The sequence below is a fragment of the Eschrichtius robustus genome (genome assembly GCF_028021215.1).
Source record: "Eschrichtius robustus isolate mEscRob2 chromosome Y unlocalized genomic scaffold, mEscRob2.pri SUPER_Y_unloc_1, whole genome shotgun sequence".
Taxonomy (NCBI): Eukaryota; Metazoa; Chordata; class Mammalia; order Artiodactyla; family Eschrichtiidae; genus Eschrichtius; species Eschrichtius robustus.
The window spans coordinates 805138-831326 of record NW_027175152.1 but is presented as its reverse complement, the minus strand read 5'-3'; the positions used below and the strand labels follow the sequence as shown (position 1 = coordinate 831326).

Below are 26189 nucleotides of genomic sequence, written 5' to 3'. Positions count from 1 at the left end.
TGCAAGCCTGGCTGGAATTGACTGAAGCATTAAAACGACCAAAGAGATTTATAGGTGTTCTAATATGTGCAATCCTAGCCTTAGCAGCTTTAACTGCTACTGCGGCCACTGCTGGGATTGCTCTTTCACAAACTATTCACCAGGCTCATTATGTTAATCAGTTATCTAAAAATACTAGTGTGGCATTAGCCCTACAAAGTCATATTGATACCCAACTAAAAACAGAAGTAGATGAATTAAAAAATGTTCTAATAGGAATAGGGGATCAAGTTATGGCTTTAAAATTAAAAATGCGTTTGATTTGTCATGCCAAATATACCTGGATTTGTGTAACTCAACATTTATATAATGATTCACAATGGGATTGGGAAAAAGTAAAAATGCATATATTAAGTGTATGGACTGATGGACACATTAGCCTTGATATTCAGAAGTTAAATGCCGAAATACAAGCTATTTAAGAGGCCCACCTGGACGAAGATGGACCCCAGAATTTGATTCAAGGATTATTAGATCAACTACAAGGGCTAAATCTGATACAATGGATTCATGGAGGGCTCTCAGGCCTGATATCAATTGGTGTACTACTTTTATTGGTGATCGGTTTGTTACCTTGTGTTGTTAGATTTGTAATGGGGCGCTTCGCTGTCTTGCGTCAGGATGTTCATGGCTTAAAACTACATTATCAAGCTTTAAAAAATAATAAAAAAGGGGGAAATGTGGTGGCCCCCAAGCTGTAAGCTTATTCAGCTTTCTGTTTTCCGGAGAACTGCTTGTCTCTTTCTTGGTATGCACTCCTGACGCTGCGGTATTGAGCGTAAAAAAGGAAAATGGCTTGCGGCCAGTTTCATTCCAGGTGCCTGCTCTGGATCTAAGAGCCCCTGGTTGTTCCCCAGAAGAAGGACGTGCTGCCCTGAGGGGGAAGTCTGTATCTCCAAAGAATGGCCCATAAGGCATGCTGATGCATAGATAGTGGCGCATAGATAGTGGCGCATAGATAGTGGCGACAGAATTATGTGGAAATACAAGGTTTACTGATTTATTGTCTAATATTCGTTCCGTACTAAACCTATATATACATTCATGCTCTTTGAATAAACTTGCCTTGCAACCATCAGTTGTCTTGGCCCTTCTGACCCCATACTGGTGCTTTTCAGTTCCTTACCCCTCACCGCCAGGAACTTCTAGCTTTCTGCAGCCGGTCTGCGACAACCAGGGAAACCCCTCATTGTAGTTTTGATTTGCATTTCTCTAATGATTACTGACGTTGAGCATCCTTTCATGTGTTTGTTGGCAATCCGTATATCTTCTTTGGAGAAATGTCTATTTAGGTCTTCTACCCATTTTTTGGATTGGGTTGTTTGTTTTTTTGATATTGAGCTGCTTGTAAATTTGGGAGATTAATCATTTGTCAGCTGCTTCATTGGCAAATATTTTCTCCCATTCTGAGGGTTGTCTTTTCATCCTGTTTATGGTTTCCTTTGCTGTGCAAAAGCTTTTAAGTTTCATTAGGTCCCATTTGTTTATTTTTGTTTTTATTTCCGTGTCTCTAAGAGGTGGGTCAAAAAGCATCCTGCTGTGATTTATGTCATAGAGTGTTCTCCCTATATTTTCCTCTAAGAGTTTATAGTGTCTGGCCTTACATTTAGGTCTTTAATCCATTTTGAGTTTATTTTTGCGTATGGTGTTAGGCAGTGTTCTAATTTCATTCTTTTACATGTAGCTGTCCAGTTTTCCCACCACCACTTATTGAAGAGGCTGTCTTTTCTCCATTGTATATTCTTGCCTCCTTTATCAAAAATAAGGTGATCATATGTGCGTGGATTTGTCTCTGGGCTATCTTGTTCCATTGATCTGTATTTCTGTTTTTGTGCCAGTACCATACTGTCTTGATTACTGTAACTTTGTAGTGTAGTCTGAAGTCAGGGAGCTTGATGATTCCTCCAGATCCGTTTTTCGTTTTCAAGATTGCTTTGGCTATTTGGCGTCTTTGGTGGCTCCATACAGACTGTGCAATTTTTTGTGCTTGTTCTGTGAAAAATGCCCTTGGTAGTTCGATAGGGATTGCATTGAATCTGTAGCTTGCTTTCGGTAGTAGAGTCATTTTCGCAATGTTGATTCTTGCAATCCAAGAATATGGTATATCTCTCCATGTGTTTGTATCATCTTTAATTTCTTTCATCAGTGTCTTACAGTTTTCTGCATACAGGTCTTTCGTCTCCTTAGGTAGGTTTATTCCAAGGTATTGTATTCTTTCTGTTGCAGTGGTACATGGGAGTGTTTCCTTAAATTCTGTTTCAGATTTTTCATCATTAGTGTATCGGACTGCAAGAGATTTCTGTGCATTAATTTTGTTTCCTGCTACTTTACCAAATTCATTGATTAGCTCCAGTAGTTTTCTTGTAGCAGCTGTAGGATTCTCTATGTATAGTGTCATGTCATCTGCAAACAGTGACAGCTTAACTTCCTCTTTTCCGATTTGGATTCCATTTATTTCTTTTTCTTCTCTGATTGCTGTGGCTAAAACTTCCGAAAGTATGATGAATAATAGTCGTGAGAGTGGACAATCTTCTCTTGTTCCTGATCTTAGAGGAAATGGTTTCATTTTTTCACCATTGAGAACGATGTTGGCTGTGGGTTTGTCATATATGGCCTTTATTATGTTGAGGTAAGTTCCCTCTATGCCTAATTCTGGAGGGTTTTTATCATAAATGGGTGTTGAATTTTGTGAAAAGCTTTTTCTGCATCTATTGAGATGATCATATGGCTTTTCTCCTTCAGTTTGTTAATATGGTTTATCACATTGATTTGCATATATTGGCATAAATCCCACTTGTTCATGGTGTATGATCTTTTTAATGTTCTGTTGGATGCTGTTTGCTAGTATTTTGTTGAGGATTTTTGCATCTATGTTCATCAGTGATATTGGTCTGTAGTTTTCTTTCTTTGTGACATCTTTGTCTGGTTTTGGTATCAGGATGATGGCCTCGTAGAATGAGTTTGGGAGTGTTCCTCCCTCTGCTGTATTTTGGAAGAGTTTGAGAAGGATAGGTGTTAGTTCTTGTCTAAATGTTTGGTAGAATTCGCCTGTGAAGCCATCTGGTCCTGGGCTTTTGTTTGTTGGAAGATTTTTAATCACACTCTCAATTTCAGTGCTTGTGAGTGGTCAGTTTATATTTTTTATTTCTTCCTGGTTCAGTCTAGGAAGGTTGTGCTTTTCTAAGAATTTGTCCATTTCTTCCAGGTTGTCCATTTTATTGGCATATAGTTGCTTGTAGTAATCTCTCATGATCCTTTGTATTTCTGCAGTGTCAGTTGTTACTTCTTTTTCATTTCTGATTCGATTGATTTGAGTCTTCTCCCTTTTTTTCTTGATGAGTCTGGCTAATGGTTTATCAATTTTGTTTCTCTTCTCAAAGAACCAGCTTTTAGTTTTATTGATCCTTGCTATCGTGTCGTTCATTTCTTTTTAATTTATTTCTGATCCGATCTTTAAGATTTCTTTTCTCCTGCTAACTTTCGGGGTTTTTTTGTTCTTCATTCTCTGATTGCTTTAGGTGTAAGGTTAGGTTGTTTATTTCTTGACGTAGGATTGAATTGCTATAAACTTCCCTCTTAGAACTGCTTTTGCTGCATCCCATAGGTTTTGGGTCGTCATGTCTTCATTGTTATTTGATTCTAGGTATTTTTTGATTTCTTTGATTTCTTCAGTGATCTCTTGTTTATTAGGTAGTGTATTGTTTAGCCTCCAGGTGTTTGTATTTTTTACGTGTTTTTTCCTGTAATTGAAATCTAGTCTCATAGCGTTGTGGTCAGAAAAGTTTCTTGATATGATTTCAATTTTCTTAAATTTACCAAGGCTTGATTTGTGACCCAAGATATGATCTATCCAGGAGAATGTTCCATGAGTACTAGAGAAGAAAGTGTATTCTGTTGTTTTTGGATGGAATGTCCTATAAATATCAGTGAAATCCATCTTGTTTAATGTATCATTTAAAGCTTGTGTTTCCTTATTTATTTTCATTTTGGATGATCTGTCCATTGGTGAAAGTGGGGTATTAAAGTACCCTACTATGATTGTGTTACTGTCGATTTCCCCTTTTATGGCTGGTAGTATGTGCCTTATGTATTGAGGTGCTCCTATGTTGGGTGCATACATATTTACAATTGTTATATCTTCTTCTTGGATTGATCCCTTGATCATTATGTAGTGTCCTTCTTTGTCTCTTGTAATAGTCTTTATTTTAAAGTCTATTTTGTCTGCTATGAGAATTGCTACTCCACCTTTCCTTTGATATCCATTTACGTGGAATATCTTTTTCCATCCCCTCGCTTTCAGTCTGTATGTGTCACTAGGTCTGAAGTGGGTCTCTTGTAGACAGCATATATACGGGTCCTGTTTTTGTATCCATTCAGGCAGTCTGTGTTCTTTGGTTGGAGCATTTAATCCATTTACATTTAAGGTAGTTATCAATATGTATGTTCATTCCTATTCCCATTTTCTTAATTGTTTTGGGCTTGTTATTGTAGGTCTTTCTCTTTTCTTGTGTTTTCTGCCTAGAGAAGTTCCTTTAGCATTTGTTGTAAAGCTGGTTTGGTGGTGCTGAATTCTCTTCGCTTTTGCTTGTCTGTAAAAGTTTTAATTTCTCTGTCGAATCTGAATGAGATCCTTGCTGGGTAGAGTAATCTTGGTTGTAGGTTTTTCCCTTTCATCACTTTAAATATGTCTTGCCTCTCCCTTCTGGCTTGCAGAGTTTCTGCTGAAAGATCAGCTGTTAAATTTATGGGGATTCCCTTGTATGTATTTTGTTGTTTCACCCTTGCTGCTTTTAATATTTTTTCTTTGTATTCAATTTCTGATAGTTTGATTAATATGTGTCATGGCATGTTTCTCCTTGGGTTTATCCTGTATGGGACTCTCTGCGCTTCCTGGACTTGGTTGACTATTTCCTTTCCCATGTTAAGGAGGTTTTCAACTATAATCTCTTCAAATAGTTTCTCAGACCCTTTCTTTTATTCTTCTTCTTCTGAGACCCCTATAATTCGAATGTTGGTGCATTTAATTTTTGCCCAGAGGTCTCGAGACTGTCCTCAATTTTTTTCATTCTTTTTTCTTTATTCTGCTCTGCAGTAGTTACTTCCACTATTTTATCATCCAGGTCATTTATCCGTTCTTCTGCCTCAGTTATTGTGCTATTGACTCCTTCTAGAGAATTTTAAATTGCATTTATTGTGTTGTTCATCATTGTTTGTTTGCTCTTTAGTTCTTCTAGGTCCTTGTTAAACATTTCTTGTATTTTCTCCATTCTATTTCCAAGAATTTGGATCATGTTTACTATCATTACTCTGAATTTTTTTCAGGTAGACTGCCTATTTCCTCTTCATTTGTTTGGTCTGGTGGGTTTTTACCTTGCTCCTTCAACTGCTGTGTGTTTCTCTGTCTTCTCATTTTGCTTAACCTACTGTGTTTGGGGTCTCCTTTTCGCAGGCTGCAGGTTCGTAGTTCCTGTTGTTTTTCGTGTCTGCCCCCAGTGGGTAAGGTTGGTTCAGTGGGTTGTGTAGGCTTCCTGGTGGAGGGGACTGGTGCTTGTGTTCTGGTGGATGAGGCTGGATCTTGTCTTTATGGTGGGCTGTGCCATGTCTGCTGGTGTGTTTTGGGTTGTCTGTGAACTTAGTATGATTTTAGGCAACCTCTCTGCTAATGGGTGGTGTTGTGTTCCTGTCTTGCTACTTGTTTGGCATGGGGTGTCCAGCACTGTAGCTTGCTGGTCACTGAGTGGAGCTGGGTCTTAGCGTTGAGATGGAGATCTCTGGGAGAGCTTTCACCGTTTGATATTACATGGAGCCGGGAGGTCTGTGGTGGACCAATGTCGTGAACTCGGCTCTCCCACCTCTGAGGCACAGGCCTGACATGCGGCCGGAGCACCAAGACCCTGTCAGCCACACAGCTCAGGAGAAAAGAAGGAGGGAGAGGGAGAGGGAGGAGGGAGGAGGGAGGAGGGAGGGAGGGAAAATAAAGTTATTAAAATTTAAAAACTTATTGAAAATTTAAAAAATTAAAAAGTAATTAAACAGAGAAAAATAAAAAGAAAGAAAGAAAAGCACAACCAAACCAAATAACACATCCACTGATGATAGCAAGTGCTAAAACCTATACTAAAAAAAGGACAGAGAGAACGCTAGGACAAATAGTAAAAGCAAAGCTATACAGAGAAAATCACACCAAGAAGCATACACATACACACTCAGAAAAAGAGAAAAAGGAAAAGAAAAAAATATATATATATATTAAAAAAAAGAAGGAAGAGAGCAAACAAATAAATAAATCTACCAATGATAATAAACTCTAAGTACTAAACTAAGATAAACATAAAACCAGAAAAAAATTAGGTGCAGAAAGCAAACCCCAAGGCTACAGTTCCTCCCAAAGTCCACCACCTGAAATTTGGGATGATTCGTTGTCTATTCAGGTATTCCACAGATGCAGGTAAATCAAGTTGATTGTGGAGATTTAATCCATCGCTCCTGAGGCGGCACAAGGAAATTTCCTTTTCTCCTGTTTGCACTGCTCCTGGGGTTCAGCTCTGGCCCCGCCTCTGCATGTAGGTCGCCCTCTGATGTCTGTTCTTTGCTCAGACAGCACAGGGTTAAAGGAGCAGCTGATTAGGGGGCTCCAGCTCACTCAGGCCGGGGAGAAGGAGGGCTATGGGATGTGGGGCGAGCCTGCAGCCGCAGAAGCCGGCGTGACGTTGCACCAGCCTGAGGTGTGCCATGTGTTCTCCCAGGGAAGTTGTCCCTGGATCACGGGACCCTGGCAGTGGCGGGCTGCACAGGCTCCTGGGAGGGGAGGTGTGGATAGTGACCTGTGCTTGTTCACAGGCTCCTTGGTGGCTGCAGCAGCAGCCTTAGCGTCTCATGCCCGTCTCTGGTGTCCTCACTGACAGCCGCAGCTCACGCCCATCTCTGGAGCTCGTTTAGGCGGTGCTCTGAATCCCCTCTCCTCGCGCACCCCAAAACAATGGTCTCTTGCCTCTTATGCAGTTCCAGACTTTTTCCCTGGACTCCCTCCCGGCTAGCTGTGGCGCACTAGCCCCCTTCAGGCTGTGCTCACGCCGCCAACCCCAGTCCTCTCCCTGCAATCCGACCGAAGCCCGAGCCTCAGCTCCAGGCTCCGCCCACCCTGGGCAGGTGAGCAGACAAGCCTCTCGGGCTGGTGAGTGCTGGTCGGCACCCATCCCCTGTGTGGGAATCTCTCCGCTTTGCCCTCCGCACCCCTGTGGCTGCGCTCTCCTCCGTGGCTCTGAAGCTTCCCCACCTCCGCCACCCGCAGTCTCCGCCCGCGAGGGGGCTTCCTAGTGTGTGGAAACCTTTCCTCCTCCATAGCTCCCTCCCACTGGTGCGCGTCCCATCCCTATACTTTTGTCTCTGTTTTTTCTTTTTTCTTTTGACCTACCCAGGTACTTGGGGAGTTTCTTGCCTTTGGGGAGGTCTGAGGTCTTCTGCCAGCCTTCAGTGGGTGTTCTGTAGGAGTTGTTCCACAGGTAGATGTATTTCTGATGTATCTGTGGGGAGGAAGGCGATCTCCACGTCTTACTCCTCCACCGTCTTGAAGGTCCTCCCACGTTTGTTAATCACTTGCTAAAAGGCTGACTGGAGAGTTAGCTGGTCTCTATCTATCCCACTGCCCCTCTCCAAATACTCACGATGCGCCCCTTTACAACCTATTGTATAGGCTCTTACTAACCTTTACTTTTTCAATGCAAAGAGTACCAACCAAACAAACATGTGCTTATGCCAGTTTACCAACCCCTGGCCTAACTGATCTGACTGCTGGTCATGCCGGCCTCTAGATACTGCTAAAGAATCTGAACTGTTCTTTGTTTCTGCCGATGTGAACATCTGGTGGACCAAGTATGGAAGGCAGATAAATGACAAGGTATGGCACCCATGTCTAAGAAAACATTGCTCTGTCCCTCCTTCTGGTGAATTATTTGGGTCTTGCATAACCTACATGGAAGGGCAAGGACTGTCCCTTGCCCACATAAAGACCAACAGGTGAAAAATTGTCCCTTTGCTTTGAAACAAACATGATACTCGGCCTTTCCCAAGTGACACTCCAGGACCATAGTACATTCAGACTCTGTGGTTTGATCCCACAGGTGGCATCTTCAAATCCCTGGAAAATATTGTAAGTGACTCTAGCACTACCGTTCTTGGTACAAACGTCTGCCAAATCAACAAATGTTTTGGGTGACTCGTAAGCCACCTCCGTACAACTTGGGGTACTACGGCTGCTCCCATGACTAAGCTGCCTACTAGCATAAGCTATATACGGGTGGACCACTATAAAAATCTGGACTCACTTGGCCACAGAACCAAGCTTTAGAGCTGCCAAAACCAGACCACAGGCCTCCTGTACCAACTCTTTTGCAACCTGTTCCGCTCTCACAGATTGACAGGAGCACATGGGAAATGGAGGGTATGGATGCTAGCATTACCAATGGCAAAGGTCGTGGAATACTCCAGTTCCCGGAGATTGCAGGTTCCATTGTAACCTTGTCTGCAAACCACACTGGTCTTTTTATGTTAGGTGGTAACAAAGTATATAAAGGGTGTCCACCTAAACGGCCAGGACAATGGGGACTTGGATACCTGGCTCCTTCTGTCACCAAATACTCCACCCTAAATGCAGCCAAATTACAAACCTGGGCTCCTTTGTTCATAAAACTGTGTCCCATAAATGTGCCAGCAGGGAAGTCATAGACAATCCACTGGCATAGACAATATCACAACTCCAACTTCTTTTCATTGTTCAGGATCTTATTCCCAAGCTATGGAGGTTGTGAATTAGAAAAGCCATCTTAACTCTCCATGGTAGTGGAACAAGAGTTCAGTTCCCCTACGCAAACTCTGACAATACTTCAGTCAGAAGTTAACAGCCTAGCATCAGCGGTGCTCCAAAGTGGACTTGCTCTGGACACGCTGACTGCTCAGCGAGGATGAGCTTATGCAATCGTCAGTGGAAAATACTGCTTCTACGTAAATCAAATGGGAAAAATAGTGTCCAACTTATCAAAAGTGAAGAAAATGCTTTCGTCACATAAATGAAGCAAAGCCGTTTTATTGGACTGATCTCTTCCCAGGACTGGGGAACTGTTTCAATAGGGTTTGGGGAAATGTACTTTGATTTGATTTGTTCTTTTCTGTTTCTTCATCCTCATTCTAACCTATGTTCTTTTCTCCCTTTGCAGATCTCTTACCACTGAGCTACTCACCCAGTTTTGCTCTCCACAGCCATCACCTTAGCCCTTTCTTTGTGAAATATCAAGGGAAGTTGCAGAGGAGGGAATCCTTGGGGCTCAGAGTCGGCCGCCCAAGATATGCCTCACCGGCACATTGATTATTTTGAACGGAGGCTACCTGGGAAACGGTCAGTGAGGGGAAATGATTGAAAACAACAACAAAAACACTCTGGTCCCCTCCCTTCCCCCAAAGTGGTAACTAAATCCATGTGACGGTATCCTCCCTATGACAGGAGGCTAGAAAGCATCCTTGTCACCACAGTTAGGAAATTCAAGGCTAAGAAAGCTGGATAAACGAACGCTGACACTTCTTCATTAGGCTGCTTGCCCAAGCACAAGCCTCTTTTTGTCAAATGTACAAAAATATTTATTTGTCCAAAACTAAATACATTCAGCCTGCTTTGTTCACTTCAGGCGGTCCCATTTCTATGAGACCTCTGTGTACATGAATTAAACTGGTTTATTTTTCCTGTTAATCTGTCTTGTGTCCACATAATTATTAGGAGAGCCAAAAGGACCTCAAGAGGGGTAAAGGAGAAATTTGTCCATCCCCGTGTTGCTAGACAAGGTCACACACATTCACTGGCTCAGAAAAGATTTGAGGAGACCCTAAGTTGTCACCTCTGGCTGATCTTTAGTCTCCAAGTGTACTGGGTGGGAAAACTTGGGAAAATGAAAATGGTGTATACAGTGATGAAGCTGTGCACCCAGCCCCAAGGTAATCTGCAGAGACCAGGAGAGTGGTTTTTAAAATTTGTGTTTTCTTGTTACCTCCCCAACCCCCCTGACCCAGCACCCCGGCGGTTTAAAAAAAATAATAATCTGTTGTGTCCACCCACATAGTGGAACAGAAACACCAGTGACTACACAGCACACGGCAAAGAAAACCGCCTAACCAAAAACAGTTCGGCATACTAACCGAAAGAATCAACTACAACCAGCAGCCACAAATGAATACGAGGGAGAAAAACCTCCTCCCCATTTACTGCATTCCAAACTTCAAAATCTCTAGTTTTCAACACCACTTACAAGGCATGCAATGAAACAAGTGTGTATTTGCCCCATCACAGGTCAGATAAGCAAATTAATAGAAACTGTGCATGAGGAAACCACGTACTTTAACTTTGTAGGCAGACATTCAATCAGGAGTCATACCTATGCTCACCTGACAAAGGAAACCATGGAGCAAGAACTGAAAGAAACCAGGAGACCAAGGTCTAACGAAATGGAGACTCTCAACAAAGAGACATTTAAAACAGAAACAAATAGGAATTATGGGGCTGAAAAACCACAGCATGTGAATCAAAACCTTCAGTAGAGACTTCAAAGGAAGGTTTGAGCAGGCAGAAGAATCACAAAACCTAAAGTTAGGTTAATTGAAATCATCCTGGCTGAGGAGCAGAAAGAGAACAAAAATAATGCAGAAAATGGAACAGAGCCTAGATTATTTGCCAGACTCCACTGAGCAATCCGAGGCATACGTAATTGCAGTCCCAGGTGGAGACAGGAGAGAAAGGGGCAGAACAAGTATTTCAAGAAATCATGCCCCTCACACTCTTCAGATATGGCAAAACTCATGAATCTACACATCAAACTTTCCTTTCCTCATACCTCTCTCTTCCTGAAGCCCTCACATTCCTTCAGCACCACCTGATCCTCTGGGTGAGGTGCTCGGTCCATGACCTTCTATTCGGTATGCCCGTATTTTGTTCATGCACCCCCTCTCACTGGGTCAGAGGAGGTCACCGAGGACAAGGATTCTCTAACAACTTTTCTCTTCACAGAAGGACTAGCCCCAATTCCTATGGTCTGGGTGATGCTTTATTAAAAATCATGAAGAAATTGTGCCTACATAAGGTCGGTGTAATGACCAACGCAAGAATAAAATGGGGAGGAATAAGAGTCAATTTCCTTCGCTCCTGCACTAGTGTTTACAAAACACTAACAAGTCAACCCCAAACGTTCTCCTCCTGGAAGATTCCCTGACCAGTGCATTCCCTCAATGTCCTCGTCACCCTCTGGGGGCCATAATTAATATTCTCACCTCCACCAAGATATTCTTGTCCGTCGGTGATTTGCCATAAGTGCATGCCTATTCCTCTGTTTCCAAAATGCGTGTCACTGCTAACTCTACCTGCAATAAAGCATTTCTTGTTGCTCACAAAGATAATGGAAGTCACAAAAAAGTCCCAATTCAAGGTGGTGGAAGCATTTGATGCAGGAATGGAGGAAAGGGTCGAACGCAGGCACAGACCAACTCAGAGACACAAACTTTAACAAATAAGTAAGTGAGTAACAGCATCCCAGAGCATGTGTATCGAAAGAGGGACATGAAAAGACTGAGACAGCTACAGCAATAGAGGTGTGCATATGGGCACAGGCACGGGTGGAAGATCAGAGAGGTGAAGGCATGGGCAAAGCCAGAGGAAGGAGCACCAACTCACGCTCAGGGTGAGAGATCATGGGCAAACACAACACAGACACACAATCTTCATTTTAAACAGAGGAAAACATGAACATGTCCAGAGACCAGGAAACACCAATGCGGCTCAGAGTGATTGAGCCAGAATGCTCATAGATTGATCAGTAATCTGCTGGGCCTCACATGCCCTGAAATTCAATGGAAGAAAACCTTAGGCAACTTGTGCAACTGTGCATTCAATCTACTCGCACCTAGATATTAGGTCCCACGTGAAAGCCCTTAAGAGACCGGGTCACACCTACGTCTAAGCTCTGTAGCCCAGGAGGAAACTCAGTAAGCTATAGCCTCTGGGGCACACATCATGCCAAGTCTCCAGAGAATGACAATCAAGTCAACCGTCCACTGTTTACAGTTCCGCTACCTGTTCCATGAACGTCTGCCCCGCTTCACTCCAGGACAGGTCAGACCTAAGCATAGCCTTGGTACCTAAGCACTGGCAGGAGATATTAGGAGTTGGGGGACCCTGTCCCAACCTTTTCTTTGGTGTTTAAGTCCTTTGCAAGACCTTACCAAATGTTGTGGATGTGGATAAATACCCTGGAGTCCTTAGAACAAGCCCCGTCTGAGGTCCCCTAAGACCACGCACCAATATGCTGTCCCACTCCCACTGCAGGGTTATTAGAGCATAGTTTATTTTTACCAGCACCAGGAAAGACAGGGACCAGCATGCGGGAGCCCCCAGGGTTCCTTGAGGTTTACAGTTCAAGAAGCTGAGAAGACCTGTTTCCACAGTGTCTGTGGGGTGGCTGTGGGGACAGCAGCTGGCAGAGGCCAAGCCTTGCCTTCTAGACCTTCGGATGTCTCCACTGTAGAAGGGGCATAGCTGGGGTGTAGATGTTCAAATACAAAACCTGACACTGAGCAGGCGATCTAACTCAGTGCACTTTGAAGGGGACATCCGTGGCTCCGTGAACTTTGATTGTCAACCCCTCGTCCTGGAAAGAGCTGGGGCTTTTGGGAGAAGGCTCTTCTACCAAAAGTTGTGGAGTGAGAGCTCAACATGTGGGACGGAAATGGTACTGTCAATACGCCACCCTCAGGGATGCCTGTGTTGGAGCCGCTGTATCTGGGAAGAGAGAAGAACACTGGGGGGACAAACATTGAACATTCCCTGCTCCGTGCGTGGCAGAGTCTGTCCTTTGCCTGGTCCAGAGACAGACGTGCTTCTGGGAAGCAGCCAGCCACTTGGCAAGGAGCACCCGAAGCGCTCACCACTTCCTGGGTGAGCTCGGTATGCTCTAGGTCTTCCCATTGGCCTCAGGGGCACGGAGTGCTGGCAAGGCCCCAGAAGAAGGACAGTGCCTTTGTGGTAGAAACACAGTGTGTCCAGCCATTCAGCGAGGACGGGACACCGCTACCAGAGTGTTCACGAGAAAACTGTTTACTTTTTGGGGACTTGGTCTGAAGCGGGCCTTAGGCAAAGGGCTTAAGCCTGTCTGAAAATAGGGATAGTAACCACTGTGCCGTCACGGGACAGAGAGCACACAGCTGGGTGGCCTGGCACTTGCCTGTTTAACATCCCCAACTCCCCACTCCCCTCACCTCGCTCCTCTCCCCGTGTGCCCTTTGTACCCAAACTGAGTCCCCCGGAAAAAAGAACAGAGTTCACGTGAGCTCACTCAGATGTGAGGGAATCTGTTTTTGTTTGCTTATCCGTTTCCCAGCAAAGTTACCTTTTCCCCTGGTCACCTTTGCCAGAGCAAACTAACACCCTCACTGCCTTCCCACCCGTGTCTCTCTCACCTCCCCACATGCCCTCCATATACCTTATACCCCCATGTCCTAAGATGTTGTCTGGAACCCTAGCCCTGAGAGGCTAATTGTCTCAGCAAAAGACCCTGTGTTCATATACACTAGAAGGGCATCTGGTCCAACAGTGAATTAAACGTTAAGGCTTTCTCCCATTGTATCCCATTAAAGTGCCTGATGATATGCAACAGGGATATGCAATCAGCATGCCCCCACAATTTCATATACACTAGAAGGGCATCTGGTCCAACAGTGAATTAAATGTTAAGGCTTCCTCCCATTGTATCCCATTAAAGTGTCTGATGATATGCAACAGGGAGGTTACATGGAGGACCACTATCCAACAAAATTAACTTCCAGCATTTCAATCTCAGGCCCTAGCTCACCAGCCCCTTTCCTTGAACTTCCACGTTTCCCTTGGAAGAATGACAGGCCCCAGTTAACCAGCCCTTCTCTTACTTCTCCTTCCTCCCCAAGCCCCATCCCACAGGAAGAACTGCATCCTCTGATGCAATCCCAAAGTATGACTTCCCCCCGCCTCTACAACTCTCCATGGACTGGTAACTCCCAGGCAGCGAACTGAGAAGCCTAGCTGCGCCTGATGTATCTACCCTGAGCCCCTGCACAAACGCCACACAAACACATACAACTGATGCTGTTTATTTATCTTCCGGTTTTATTCCAGGTTTACTGGTGTCTCCCTCTCTGTACGTTTCACCACCAGACCTCTCTTCATTTCTTCGTGTGCATGACAACCATGTTGACCGTTCGCCTTCATCTGAAGCAGCTTCTTAGGTCAAGGGTGCTTGCTCCATCACACGCATCTCAAAATCGGGAGTTCCTTTGGAAACACACACAGACACACACATAATAACCCATCCTCCCTGCACAACGCTAAAGACCGCTTTAACTTTTTAAGGCCCTGCCCAGGAGACAGAGTCACATTCCCTGTGATCTCTTACATTTCCTCCAACCACATATTAGAAACGACCCTTCCTAATCTACGCAAAATGGCCACTGTTCTCACCATAGCCGTGGGAGGTGAAGGAGATGCATGAGAAAATTAAAAGGTGACTGTGATGATCAAAACAGAGAAAAATGATGGGACAGCGGGGTAAGGCTTTGCCCAAAGGGGACTCACAGACCTCTGTGGAAAGGGGGTGGTGGGGGGAACCTGAGGCAAGCCCAAATTTAAGGGGGCGGTACAGGAGGCCTGAGGGTGGGGTTGACGGCCATGGAATGACAGTTCAGAGACGTGCACCTTTGAATCTCAGTGACTTTGACTCTCATGCTGCTTCACTTGCCTAAAGCTTCCCTAGTCAGCACCAGTTCTGCACTGCAGTTTTCCAGATGTGCTGTCTCACCCTGATGCCCTCACGCCCTGGTGTCACTGTATGCCTCTGAGCCTCAACTTCTCCATGAGTGAAATAAATGACCCAGCTTACTCGTTTCAGCGCCCAGCCCCTGGGCCCCTCACCTACCTGTCCTCCTCTCACTTACCTGTCCCGGTGGTGCCTTCCTCCCTGGGGTAGTAGCGCAGGGGATTGGGCCACAGGTCCTCGCTGATGATCTGGTAGGGGAAAGGGGCCCGGTCGGGACAGGCCAGCCCAGGCCAGGCCCACACCCCTCCCCCCGAGCAGCCAAACAACATCGCCATTGCTGAGGAGGCCCAGAGGCACCCCACCTCAGCAATCCTGCTAGATCCTGCAAAGCTGTGGTCACAGAACCACCTGAAGAAGTCATGGCTGCTGCTGTGGTGCCTGCGGCTATACGCCTCACTTTTAAAATGCCGGTGCCACTGAATTCGAGTGGAATGAGCTGCCATGTATCCTGTGGGAAAAGGAGCATGGGAGAAGGGCCTAAATCATGTTTCAAGTTCACCTCACCCCATCTGCCCTCCCCCACAATCCAGGGAGCTGTCTCTTGCCAGTGACGTTAATGAGATACTCCTTAACAACCACTTCATTCTGGAAATAGCGGTTGTTCCGGAAAAACAACACGATCTTGCAGCAATCACTGGGATATCTGAGTTTCTCCACCTGATGGGACAAAGTGGAGGAGGAGGGTGAAATCTGTCTCCTGTAGACCTGCTCTTTCCTGCTTTCCGGGATAAATCATTTCCCCTCTCCTCCCCAGCCTCAGCCTCCCCAGCCTGACCTTCAAGTTGGTCATGTAGCTAAGCATGTCTTTATCTAGGTCACCCATCGTGGCCGACATCTGGGGGTGGTTCACAAACTGCTTTACGTCAAGGAGCCTCTAGATGCCGGAGGTGAAAGGCCTACGAGCACAGAGCGAGCCTGGAGAGCAGCCTGGGAGTGTCTGATCTCAACTCCCCACTAGTATCTAGTCCTATTCCTTCAATACAGACTGCATGAAGGCACAATGAGCCCCTCGGGGTGTGCATATCTGTGCACGAAAACAGGGAGCCTCCGTTTCTGAGAGGGAGGCCCTGACCTCCATCTGGACAGAACAAGCTTATATCTGCACAGCAAACACTCCTGGCTCTAACTAGGATGAGCATTCATAACTCCCCACTCTCACCCCCATTTCCCTTGATGGGTATTCCAAGGAGAACCTGTGCACAAGACAACCCTTTTGTCTCAAGAGGCCCTGGTACTAATGACAATACCTTTTTGGACCTCTGCAACTAAAGCCCTAGTCTTGTTTCCTGCTATGCAGAAAATCAGCATGCCCCCACAATTTCAGGATCACATTTCCATGACTGTGCCCACAATGCAAAATCCAATGGATACATTTTGGTACCCAAACGGCCCTCTATGTTAGGTACCTCTTGCTGTAGCCCAGCCACCACGTGGTCTCTCAACTACAAAATTAAGGATACAACTTTGACCCAGAAGCCAGGGATGCTCTGGATGATGGTGCTTCTGTGTTCTAGATAGGTCTTCCGCCTCCCAAGTGTTCTGAGATTGAGACGAGCGCAGGCTCGGCTGCATTCCCTATTCAGAGGCTCCAGCTCTAACTGCACGGCCTCCAGCGCCTCCAGCGGGGACGGGGCGCTCTTCGGGGACGGCCCTGGCTCTTCCTGACCCTCCTCCTGGGGCTTCTGCTCCGGCTCTTCCACCAGCATCTGCTCCTCCTGCTGTTCCTGCTCCTCCTCCTCCATCACCACCTCCATCTCTTCCATGATGTCCTCCACAGGCAGCCAAAACACCTGCATGATCCCCGCCAACTCTCCCTACAACCGGGCCGCGCCTTGCGGCACCACCTCCCCGCTGAAGATGGCGGCCCCCTCGCCGCACCCATCAGCTAGTGCCGGCACCCTACCCACCTCCCGCACCACACCTGGGGACCCGCGGGCCCCTGCTTCCTGAGGACCCCCTCCCACACCTAGGATGACCCAGGGTCCCTGGGCAGTGCCGCCTTCCCCGGGCCCCGCCTTACTGCCCATGCGGACCTGGCTCTGAGCTGGGGCAGCGGCGACGGTGTGGCAGTTGGAAGCTCGGCACGCGGGCGGCAGAGAACGCAGCACCAGCGACCGCAGTCACGCTTCGCTGCGGACTGAATCGTTCCCTGGAGCCTCTGCGGTGACGAGGCCTGAAACGCATGCGCAGGACCTTTGGCCACCAGGCACGCGTGACCAGGCGGCAGAAAGGAGCTGCAAGCCACGCCCAGGCCGCTCGTCCCCATCACGACCAATCAGGGCGAGGACAGTGGGCGTCACCCTCGGCTGCCTCGCCCCTCGCCTTGTGGAAACAGGCCAGCCTCCAGGATTGCCGGGTCCCCCAAAACACCCCTTTTGCCACCCCCAGACCTAGCGGCCCAGGTTCCACAGGGAGCTCGCCTCCAGCGAGGCCTCCGGCCTTGTGTCTGGCATTCCCGGGTGCCCTGTGATACCTATTTGGCCTGTGTCAATTGGAACCAGGAGTTCCCGCTCGGAAATCAGAACATCAGAATGCGGTTTCCCTCAGGATCTTTAACCACTGGGAGCTCTCAAAAACTGTACAAGGAAATGCACGGTGGCCAAGGTTGCTGGATAGTTTTCTTCCAGGGGACAGAGAGCCCGAAGCTCTGTGGCATGAGAGGCAAGTGTCCGGCAAACCCAGCTCTTCGCTAGACTTGAATTCCTTTGTTCAAGTGCAGGAAAGCCATGGAGTGAAGAGCTCCGTCTGAGTGTCTGTCTGTCTCCTCTCGGCCTTTGTGTGTGTGTGTGTGTGTGTGTGTGTGTGTGTGTGTGTCTGCGTTCTTGTTTCTATATGTATCTGGTCCCTCCCTCCGTGGCCCACTCTCCTGGGATCCCTGTCCCCTCTGGAGACTTAAACTCTCAGAGAAGTTCATATGTTGGTTTAATTAATACAGACTCTAAATGTCTTTAGAGTTATCAACACCATGTATAATACTTTTATTGCACTTAGGTTAACTAAAAGTCAGTAACCTCATCTAGTCTGTTACAAAATTTGTCAACAACAAAAAATGGTATTTTGATATTTTCATATGTAATAAAATGGAAATAAATGGGATTAAAGCTTTTAGGTAAACTCTTTAAGAATAATTTTGTGTTATGGTATGTTACTTAAAAATAGTTTCTCCGGACCTTTCTGGTAACATGAATCTAGAGGTTTTCTACATTAAGTTAAATGATGAGAATTCAGTGAATATCCATATAATTTCCAAAATAAAATACTGAAATATTAAATGCCTAGCAAGTCAGCTTACCTACTTTTGCCTTATTAGAGAAAAGCTAAAGATGCTTGACGTTATTGGACACGTCTTATACCACATTGAGGAGAGAAACTACACTGTGAGACGATACATGTTTCTAGAGGTGGTTATTGAATATACTCATAAGTTTGCCAGTGAGGAAATGCTGATATGACACATGGTTACCGATTACTTCTTGGTTTTATCTAGACATTGGAGTTTTAATGGTTAAGAGTTTTAATTAATGTATGGAATTGGATCTGCTAGAAAATAATAAGGGAAATATATACCTGCTTCTGATAACAGATAGTAAATTTTCTTTACTGTTAAGTAATCCATTTTAAATATCTGTGTTTACCTTTGAAATTTTTCACTGCCACTTTGGTTGAGTAAATAGCTATTGTTTCATAGCAACTTACCATCCTACTTAAGTGTTGGCCCTGCCCTAAAGTTCATTTGTAAAAGAAGTACATTAATGATGTATTTCTGCAAAATGAGAAACTGAGAAATGATAAACTGTGAAGGAACAATCCTTGGTTATATTAGTATGTACGATCTCTATTTAAAAAGATGGTGACACAGGGAATGTATTCACTGAAAGGGAAATTTAAGCTGAGATGACGAAATACAGGAAACAACTAGGAGTAGGATGGGCATAGAGTGCAGGTGGTTTCCACTCAGACATACATTACCTGTAAATGCCTCATGATAGAGCAGAGCATAATTTAAATGCTTTGATAGGAAAGGTATATACAATAATATATAATCTAATGAAAGGAGATAGTTGTAAAGTAGAATATATATGATATGTTTCTCCTTAGTATGACTGTACCCTTGGTTTGGGTGTATAATCATTAACAAATATCCTTGGCTATATATACTTCTCTATCTCCACTGCAAGTAATAAAAACCAAAAATTGTCTGAAAAGTACTATCTGGCTCTTCTGGGGCAGACACTGTGGAAACGTAATAATTAAATAACCACTTAAGCCATTACTCAGAATTCATTATTACCAGTCTTGAGTACTCAGCATATATTGAAGATATTGGGGAAATAAATTTATCAACTCTTCCTCTGTGGTTAGTATCCCAGCAGCCATACACATTTTAGAGATATTAGTAGTTCCTAGGATTTTTTAAAGCCTACAAGTCATTAGGAGAAGAAACTGAAAGAGGTCTTCTTATCTAGAATCACAGGGGCAGGCAGAAGACCTGCCATACAGTAAGATGTTCCTGTCAAATGTGAGATAAGCAATGAAGTACTGGTTCTACAAATCTAATACTGAAATACAGTTACCTAAAAATCATAATACAGAAACTGTTAGCTTCCTTTTGCTGTTGTACGACAAACTTAGTGGCTTAAAACAACATAAACTATCTTATACTTATGGAGGCCAGTCTGAAAGAGGTCTTAGGGAGCTACAGTTATGGTTTCAGCAGTTGCTTCCGGAGGCTCCGGAGAGAATGTCTGTCTTCCTTGCCTTCAGCTTCTAGAAGATGTCTGCATTCCTCAGCTCATGGCTGCGTCACTCCACCCTTTGTTTTGCTTTTCCTATCACCTTCTTTGATTCCCTCTTCCTTTTGTAACAACCCTGAGATGACTTTAGGTCCCCTTGGATAACCCAGGATAAATTCCCATCTCAAGGTCTTTAACCTAATCAAATTGGCAAAGATTCTTTTACCATGTTAGGTATCATATCCATTCTCATGTTCTAGGGATTAGAATATAAACATCTCTAGGTGCTATTACTCTGCCTGCCACAGGACGGATAGAGATGAAACTTCTGAATCAGTTAGTATAAAGACAAAAAGGAAAATCCAAAACATGCGTTTTTAAGTAGGATTTTTTTCCTCACAGACTCTTTCCTATGAAAGATCCCTAAACACTATTTTGTCCGGGAGATAAAGGCTATCCAGGGTACAATAGGGAAATACGATGTCTTAAAAGTCGTGTTAGAAAGATCTGTGGTTTTAATGCTTTGCATTGGTAGTTTCTTAATCTTACATTAACCATTATTATTGAGCACTTGAGAAAACTATGGAAAGTGTTCCTGTAAACACCAGCTGATCAGTTGATGGTGATCAGTTAGTATTTATTGGGACACTTTCCATCGTCTAGATAGATAACAGCTGTGTGCATTATACAAAAGCTGATCTTTAAATCCGGCAAAGTTATAATCGTTCCCTAATTTAGGGGGTTTATGGTTTCTACCTAATATGTAGGCCAACCAGCAGCTTCCAAGCAAGTCTACTGGAAGGGACTAGTTCAGTATATAGGGGGAAATCAAACAATTTTTATTATTTCAATAATTACTGTTTAATATTTTAATCCTGTGGTTGACAGGAAAGAAACACTAGAGAGGAAAAACAATTGACGTTAAATCTCAGACGGTGTCTGAGAAAATGTGACAGAGGTTTGGATATCACTCATTCATGAACAAAATTAAATCTGGCTGTTAAGCAGTAGAGCCAGAAGTCTGTTTCATGCCATGAATGTGTTTTTCAGTGACTGCCATGCAATTAAAGGACTGCGAGGTTAAGATTACTGCAATTGCTACAGCAGGCAAGTAGCTAGATATGAGCAGAGTAATGGAAGAGGGGCCAGGTGGCAGGAAAGCAAGCATCTTGTAAACAGCAGGGGTCCATGGGCAGACAAAGAAAAACAGGAACCTCCCGACTGACAGGAAACTGCACATTTTGGGTGGTAAGTGTCCTGAAGGCAGACAGAGAAAGATGAGGAAAGGCAGGAATCTCCTGCTTCCAAATGTAACCTGTTGCTCTCCCTATAATAAAATAAGCCTTGCAGACAAGAAGCACGCACCATGCACTGAGGCCATGACACTTCTGATGAAGCTAAATAAGGACAAAAATCCCTTCTGGAGCTGGAAAGAAACAGGGAATACGACCCCCAAACTCCTGCTTCCCCAATGAGTATGCCACCCCTTCATTTGTATGCCCCTCATAACTGACTTGCCAGTGGAACCCAGGGCAGCAGCTCCTCACCTATCTGCCTGCTCTCCCTCTGAGAGCGTATTCTTGCTTAAATAAATCCTCACTTTACTTCCTTAACCTCGCTGTCTCATGGCCAAACTCTTTGCATGAGCAAGAACCTTAAATTCACTGGGAACACAATGAGTGTTTACACATGAGGAAGAAAGGAACAAATACATTTCTCTTAAAAACTAGTGGAGAAATACATATTTTCTGTTAATAGGAAAGACTGGGTTACATAAGCAGCCATGAAATTGAGAAATGTTTTAAAAGTAAATCCAAAGATAGCTTTTTACAATTTTGCAGCAAATACAACTCAAAGTTTAATTCCTCAGGATGGAGGAAGAAAAAAAAGGATACAGATCAAATGACAAAACTTCTCTTTAAAGGGTGGACTATGTAGAAAATTCCAGAGAAATCTAAAAACTATTTTTCATAAAATATCACTTGAATAAATGAACTTTAAAACCAAAAGGACACCTATTCATCAATTATAATTCACCCAAGATTATAATTGTAAAAAGTATCATTCAAAATCTAAACATTAGAAATTACCTTAGGAATGCAGCTAAGAAATGATGTAATAAGGGCCTTTCCAGACAATCTGTCAGGTATTAAAGGTCTGAATATAAGGAAAGATGGGTGGGAAAGCTCGAGACATTAAAGTCCCCTAATTCATCTATAAATCTAAAGTAATGTCAGTCAAAACTCCAGAAATAACTAAGATAAAAATGAACAGTAAACAAATTACTTGCATTAATGTGAAATTCTTAAATTATTTCTAACAATCATATAATGTAATGTGGTATTTGGCACTGTAAGAATGAATAGAATAGGTAGCCTAGAAAAAGACATGTGCATATTTACAAATTAACTTTCATGGTATAAATCAGTGGAAAAATTGGTCTCAAAGAAATGAAAGTGTCTATCTTATAACACAGTAAGAAAAAAGGAAATTACAGATCTAGGTGTAAAAAGCCAAACTTTAAAGTAACACTTTTAGAAAAAATATACAACTTTTTAATTTCAAGATAAACGTTAATTCTTAAAATTCTTAAACGAATTCTTAAAATTCTTAAGTCCACAGGGACGTCCCTGGTGGCCCAGTGGCTAAGACTCTGCGATGCCAATGGAGCGGGCCCGGATTCAATCCCTAGTCAGGAAACTAGATCCCGCATGCCGCAACTACTATGAGTTCGACTGCCCCACAGCTAGAATATCCCGCATGCCACAACTAGAGATCTCACACACTGCAGTGAAGATCCCGTGTGCCGCAACTAAAAGGTCCTGCGTGCCGCAACTAAAAGATCCTGTGTGCCACAACTAAAGATCCTGCATGCTGAAACTAAAGATCTCCCACGCTGCAACGAAGAGCCCGCATGCCACAACTAAGACCCAGAACAGCTAAAAAAAAAATTTTTTTTAAAGTAAACTATTGTCTAAAAATGTTGACAAGACATAAAACGGGAGTTAAACTGCAAGTGAGAAAGGTTTTCTCTAACACCTATAAAAACACAAAACTGCCAAAGAAAAACAAGATAAGCAGTGCACAAAATAAGCAGTGTACGAGATAATCCCTTTAAGCAAATAAATTTTCACCAACATCGTTCAATCTCTGGCTAAATCATAGGTGATTTCAAATTCACTGTATATGAAACACAGACTAAACATAAATTATGTCCTACTAGGTATCCAGAGTGTTGAGTGTCAGCTCCATTAGAAGATACACATCATGAGGTAAGATCTCATTCACTGCCTTTATGTTTAGCATACGGAACAAAGCCTAGAATACTGACTGCTGAATCAAGGAACAGAAGAAAATTTCCTTGTGTAGGTGTTTCAATGTAGTTTCTGAAGGCAACTTGATATGCTTTAACATTACAAACCAGTTTCAATGACTCGAGTCAACAGAAAAACATTTAATTCTTACAAATTTTTTCAACAGGAAATTTTACATTTTTGGGTTAAATGCCATTTTTCAAAACAAGCCAACTAAGGTAAACCACACACAGGACTAATTTTAAAATTATTTATCTCCCTGTATTACTCTCATATGTAAAACATACAGAAAACTTTAAAAGTTAATATCCTTCACAGCACTCAAATTTAAATAAACTTATAGTTGGCATTTACTTTTTATTCTCTGTACTGCAAATTTGTTATGTTCCTACAAAAACTTCTAACAGGACAGGCCTTAGCACTGTTTACGATTTTCAGCATTTACTTTAACATGTTCAAATACAGAATTCTTGTTCCAAGGTTGAGGAGAAATTTTATCTTCTAGGTTACTCCTTTCATCTTCTTACAAATATTATCACTATAATAAACAGAATATCTTGTCAAGAATCTTTTTGTTGGAGTTCAAAATTCCTAGGGGCAAGGTATCATAGATGCTATTTCCTGTGCACCTGTTGTTACAGTACAAATAATGCTAGGAAGTTTATATTCTTCTCATTCAACCCTCACAATCCTACAGGATAGGTGAATGAAAACATGTCTCTGTAGGTTAACTTACAGTGAGGAATTCACCAAAATACCAAAGTTGGCAACTGCTCCTCTGAAATATACTTTCATCCTGTTTCTGGTTTCTCAATCAACTAATCTTTCCTGTTCTTATTGGGGAAACCCCAAAACCATGACTTGCTTTACTGTTCTGGAACCAAACCCACGACATCCCTGTACTTTTAAGATTGCCCAACTGTTAAACATTTAAGAGTTTTATGGGTTTTTCATGAACATGTACTCAGGAAAAGTAATCGGTTCAGTTTTGGGTTCGAGACTTGGTTTGCTTCACCCTGCCTTTTAAGGATTTGATTCATCAATCTGATATGGTAGATACTAAAAGCAAACCTTTGATGTCCACTAGGATTTTATGAAATACGGTGCTTTAAGGCCAGCCAAGAAAAATTAAACATAAAATTCTGTGTTCATTTGGACATCCTCGCTCCCTTCCTAATGTCTGCATTACACATTAGCCAGAGTTCCTCAAAGACAGAGTGCCTTCCTGATCCTAAAGGTCAATTATTTTTACTTTCCTCTGACACTTACGGTGTAACTTCTTAAAAAGAATACTGTTCTTTCCCAGCTCCGTACTGGGATCACGTTGACTTGCTGCTCACTTTGTACCTGCTTACCCAGACTACGTATCCCTGGTGATCTTCATGTAAAATATCTGTATGTCACTTTGATGTGAATACTGTCCTTTCTCTTCAAAATGTATGTAACTATGCCTTTGACTTCTAACAGGTGGAACAGTCCTCAGAACTTTCTGAGTCTGTCTCCTGAGTTATAATCCTCAGTTTGGCTCAAATAATACTCTCCTTCCCCTTAACTTCATTTTTGCTGTTCCTTTAAAAGGAAATTGCAGATTTCTGTACTAGTTTTGCAGACTCCAATTTGGCTTAAAGTTTTTACACTCAAGTTTCTTCCCAAACTTAAAGCATTACTAATTAAATGTCACCTGAAGTTACTGACAAAAAACCCTTAACCCTCCAGATCACGCTATACTTATGAGTATATTACTAAACCCTTTGTGTTACATCAAGTACGCCAAAATAAAGTTAAAATCAGTATTACTTAAAACGTTTCCCAATGTTTTAAAATCCATGGGTACTAACTTTCACTAAGATATATAATCAGAAAACTTAACTGGTTCCATTTACATTTAAGTGGAAAATTGGTTTTATTACCATTATTCCCACGTTGCTCATCAGCCACTTGAATATGGATCAGAAAATAGATACTTAACCTCAACATTTCTTAAACTCTTTACAGTCACATGTCTAAATTTTCCTTTCATTTATACTATTGCTTTAAAAGGATAAAGACACACAGAATTTCAGTAGTAATGCAAACATTGTTTTTCAGCCTTTTTGGAGACTTCTCAAACCTTTTATATATACATTTAAGCTTTCAAAAAGGAACATATAATTTGTTTAGCCTAACTGGAAAACAGTCACAGCTTGCGATGGAGAAATAACACATTGCTTAATTTTGAATACATTCATGTTCAAAGACACACAGGAAAAGTTTAGGCAAACAGCACAAGTCACCCTCCAAACAAAAGTTTTATGCTTGTTTAACTCAGCAGTATAATCGACAAGAAGTATTTCATGAATTTTTTTTACTCTGAAAATTTTGAACCTTAAATTTTAAATACAACTTCTATTTTTCAATTAATATGAACTATGAAAGTACTTTGAATAATTCCATGTTTTCATTTTGTCTGAAAATTCATAGAGGAAAAGTTAATATATGCCTCTTCCCCCAAACCAACATTTTTCTTTTAGTAGTATTCAAGCATCAATTAAAGAAAACAACTTAAACTTTTCCTTTGTAAAGAACATTTGGTACATAACTGTTATTTTTAACATCACCTTTGGCCCTCTCTTTCATATTGGCTTCCCGCATTACCTCCTCTGGAAGCCCCCCCCCCCACCCCCCCAACCTGAGCTACCGTATGACTCACGAGGAGCAAGGTACCCCTTATTCACAGAGGCTCACGACCACTTGAATAAGTATTACTTTGGCTGCTTGAGTAACCTTCCAGACCTCCTCTATATCCATCTCTTGTAAGAGACTAATGTGAACAATTTTATGACAATAAATTGATAAATTCTGAAAACATACAACCCACCAAGGCTGAATAATGAAGAAGTAGAATATCCGAACAGACGAATAACAAGCCAGGAGATTGAATCAGTAATCAAAAGCCTCCTAACGCAAAAAAGCCCAGGACCGTATGGTTTCACTGATAAATTCTACTAGATATTTAAAGAATTAATGCCAGTCCTTTTCTGAGTTAGCTGGTCTCTATCTATCCCACTGCCCCTCTCCAAATACTCACGATGCGCCCCTTTACAACCTATTGTATAGGCTCTTACTAACCTTTACTTTTTCAATGCAAAGAGTACCAACCAACCAAACATGTGCTTATGCCCGTTTACCACCCCCTGGCCTAACTGATCTGACTGCTGGTCATGCCGGCCTCTAGATACTGCTAAAGA

The 26189-nt window shown here is 43.0% G+C and overlaps 2 protein-coding genes across 2 annotated transcripts in view; one reads left to right on the top strand and one right to left on the bottom strand.

Moving 5' to 3' along the window:
* The window catches only part of LOC137757660 (protein WWC3-like), a 117739-nt gene that overhangs the window by 15707 nt on the left and 75843 nt on the right, over positions 1-26189 (top strand). The gene's annotated exons all lie outside the window — the stretch shown is intronic.
* On the bottom strand, positions 6704-17181 carry LOC137757657 (testis-specific Y-encoded protein 3-like). The gene is made up of 9 exons (XM_068534270.1): positions 17109-17181; positions 16823-16959; positions 16616-16729; positions 16376-16576; positions 15691-15768; positions 15461-15572; positions 15218-15363; positions 15034-15103; positions 6704-6723 (listed from the first exon to the last, which is right to left on the bottom strand). The coding sequence occupies exons 1-9, from the start codon at positions 17179-17181 to the stop codon at positions 6704-6706; spliced, it is 951 nt and encodes a 316-aa protein (XP_068390371.1).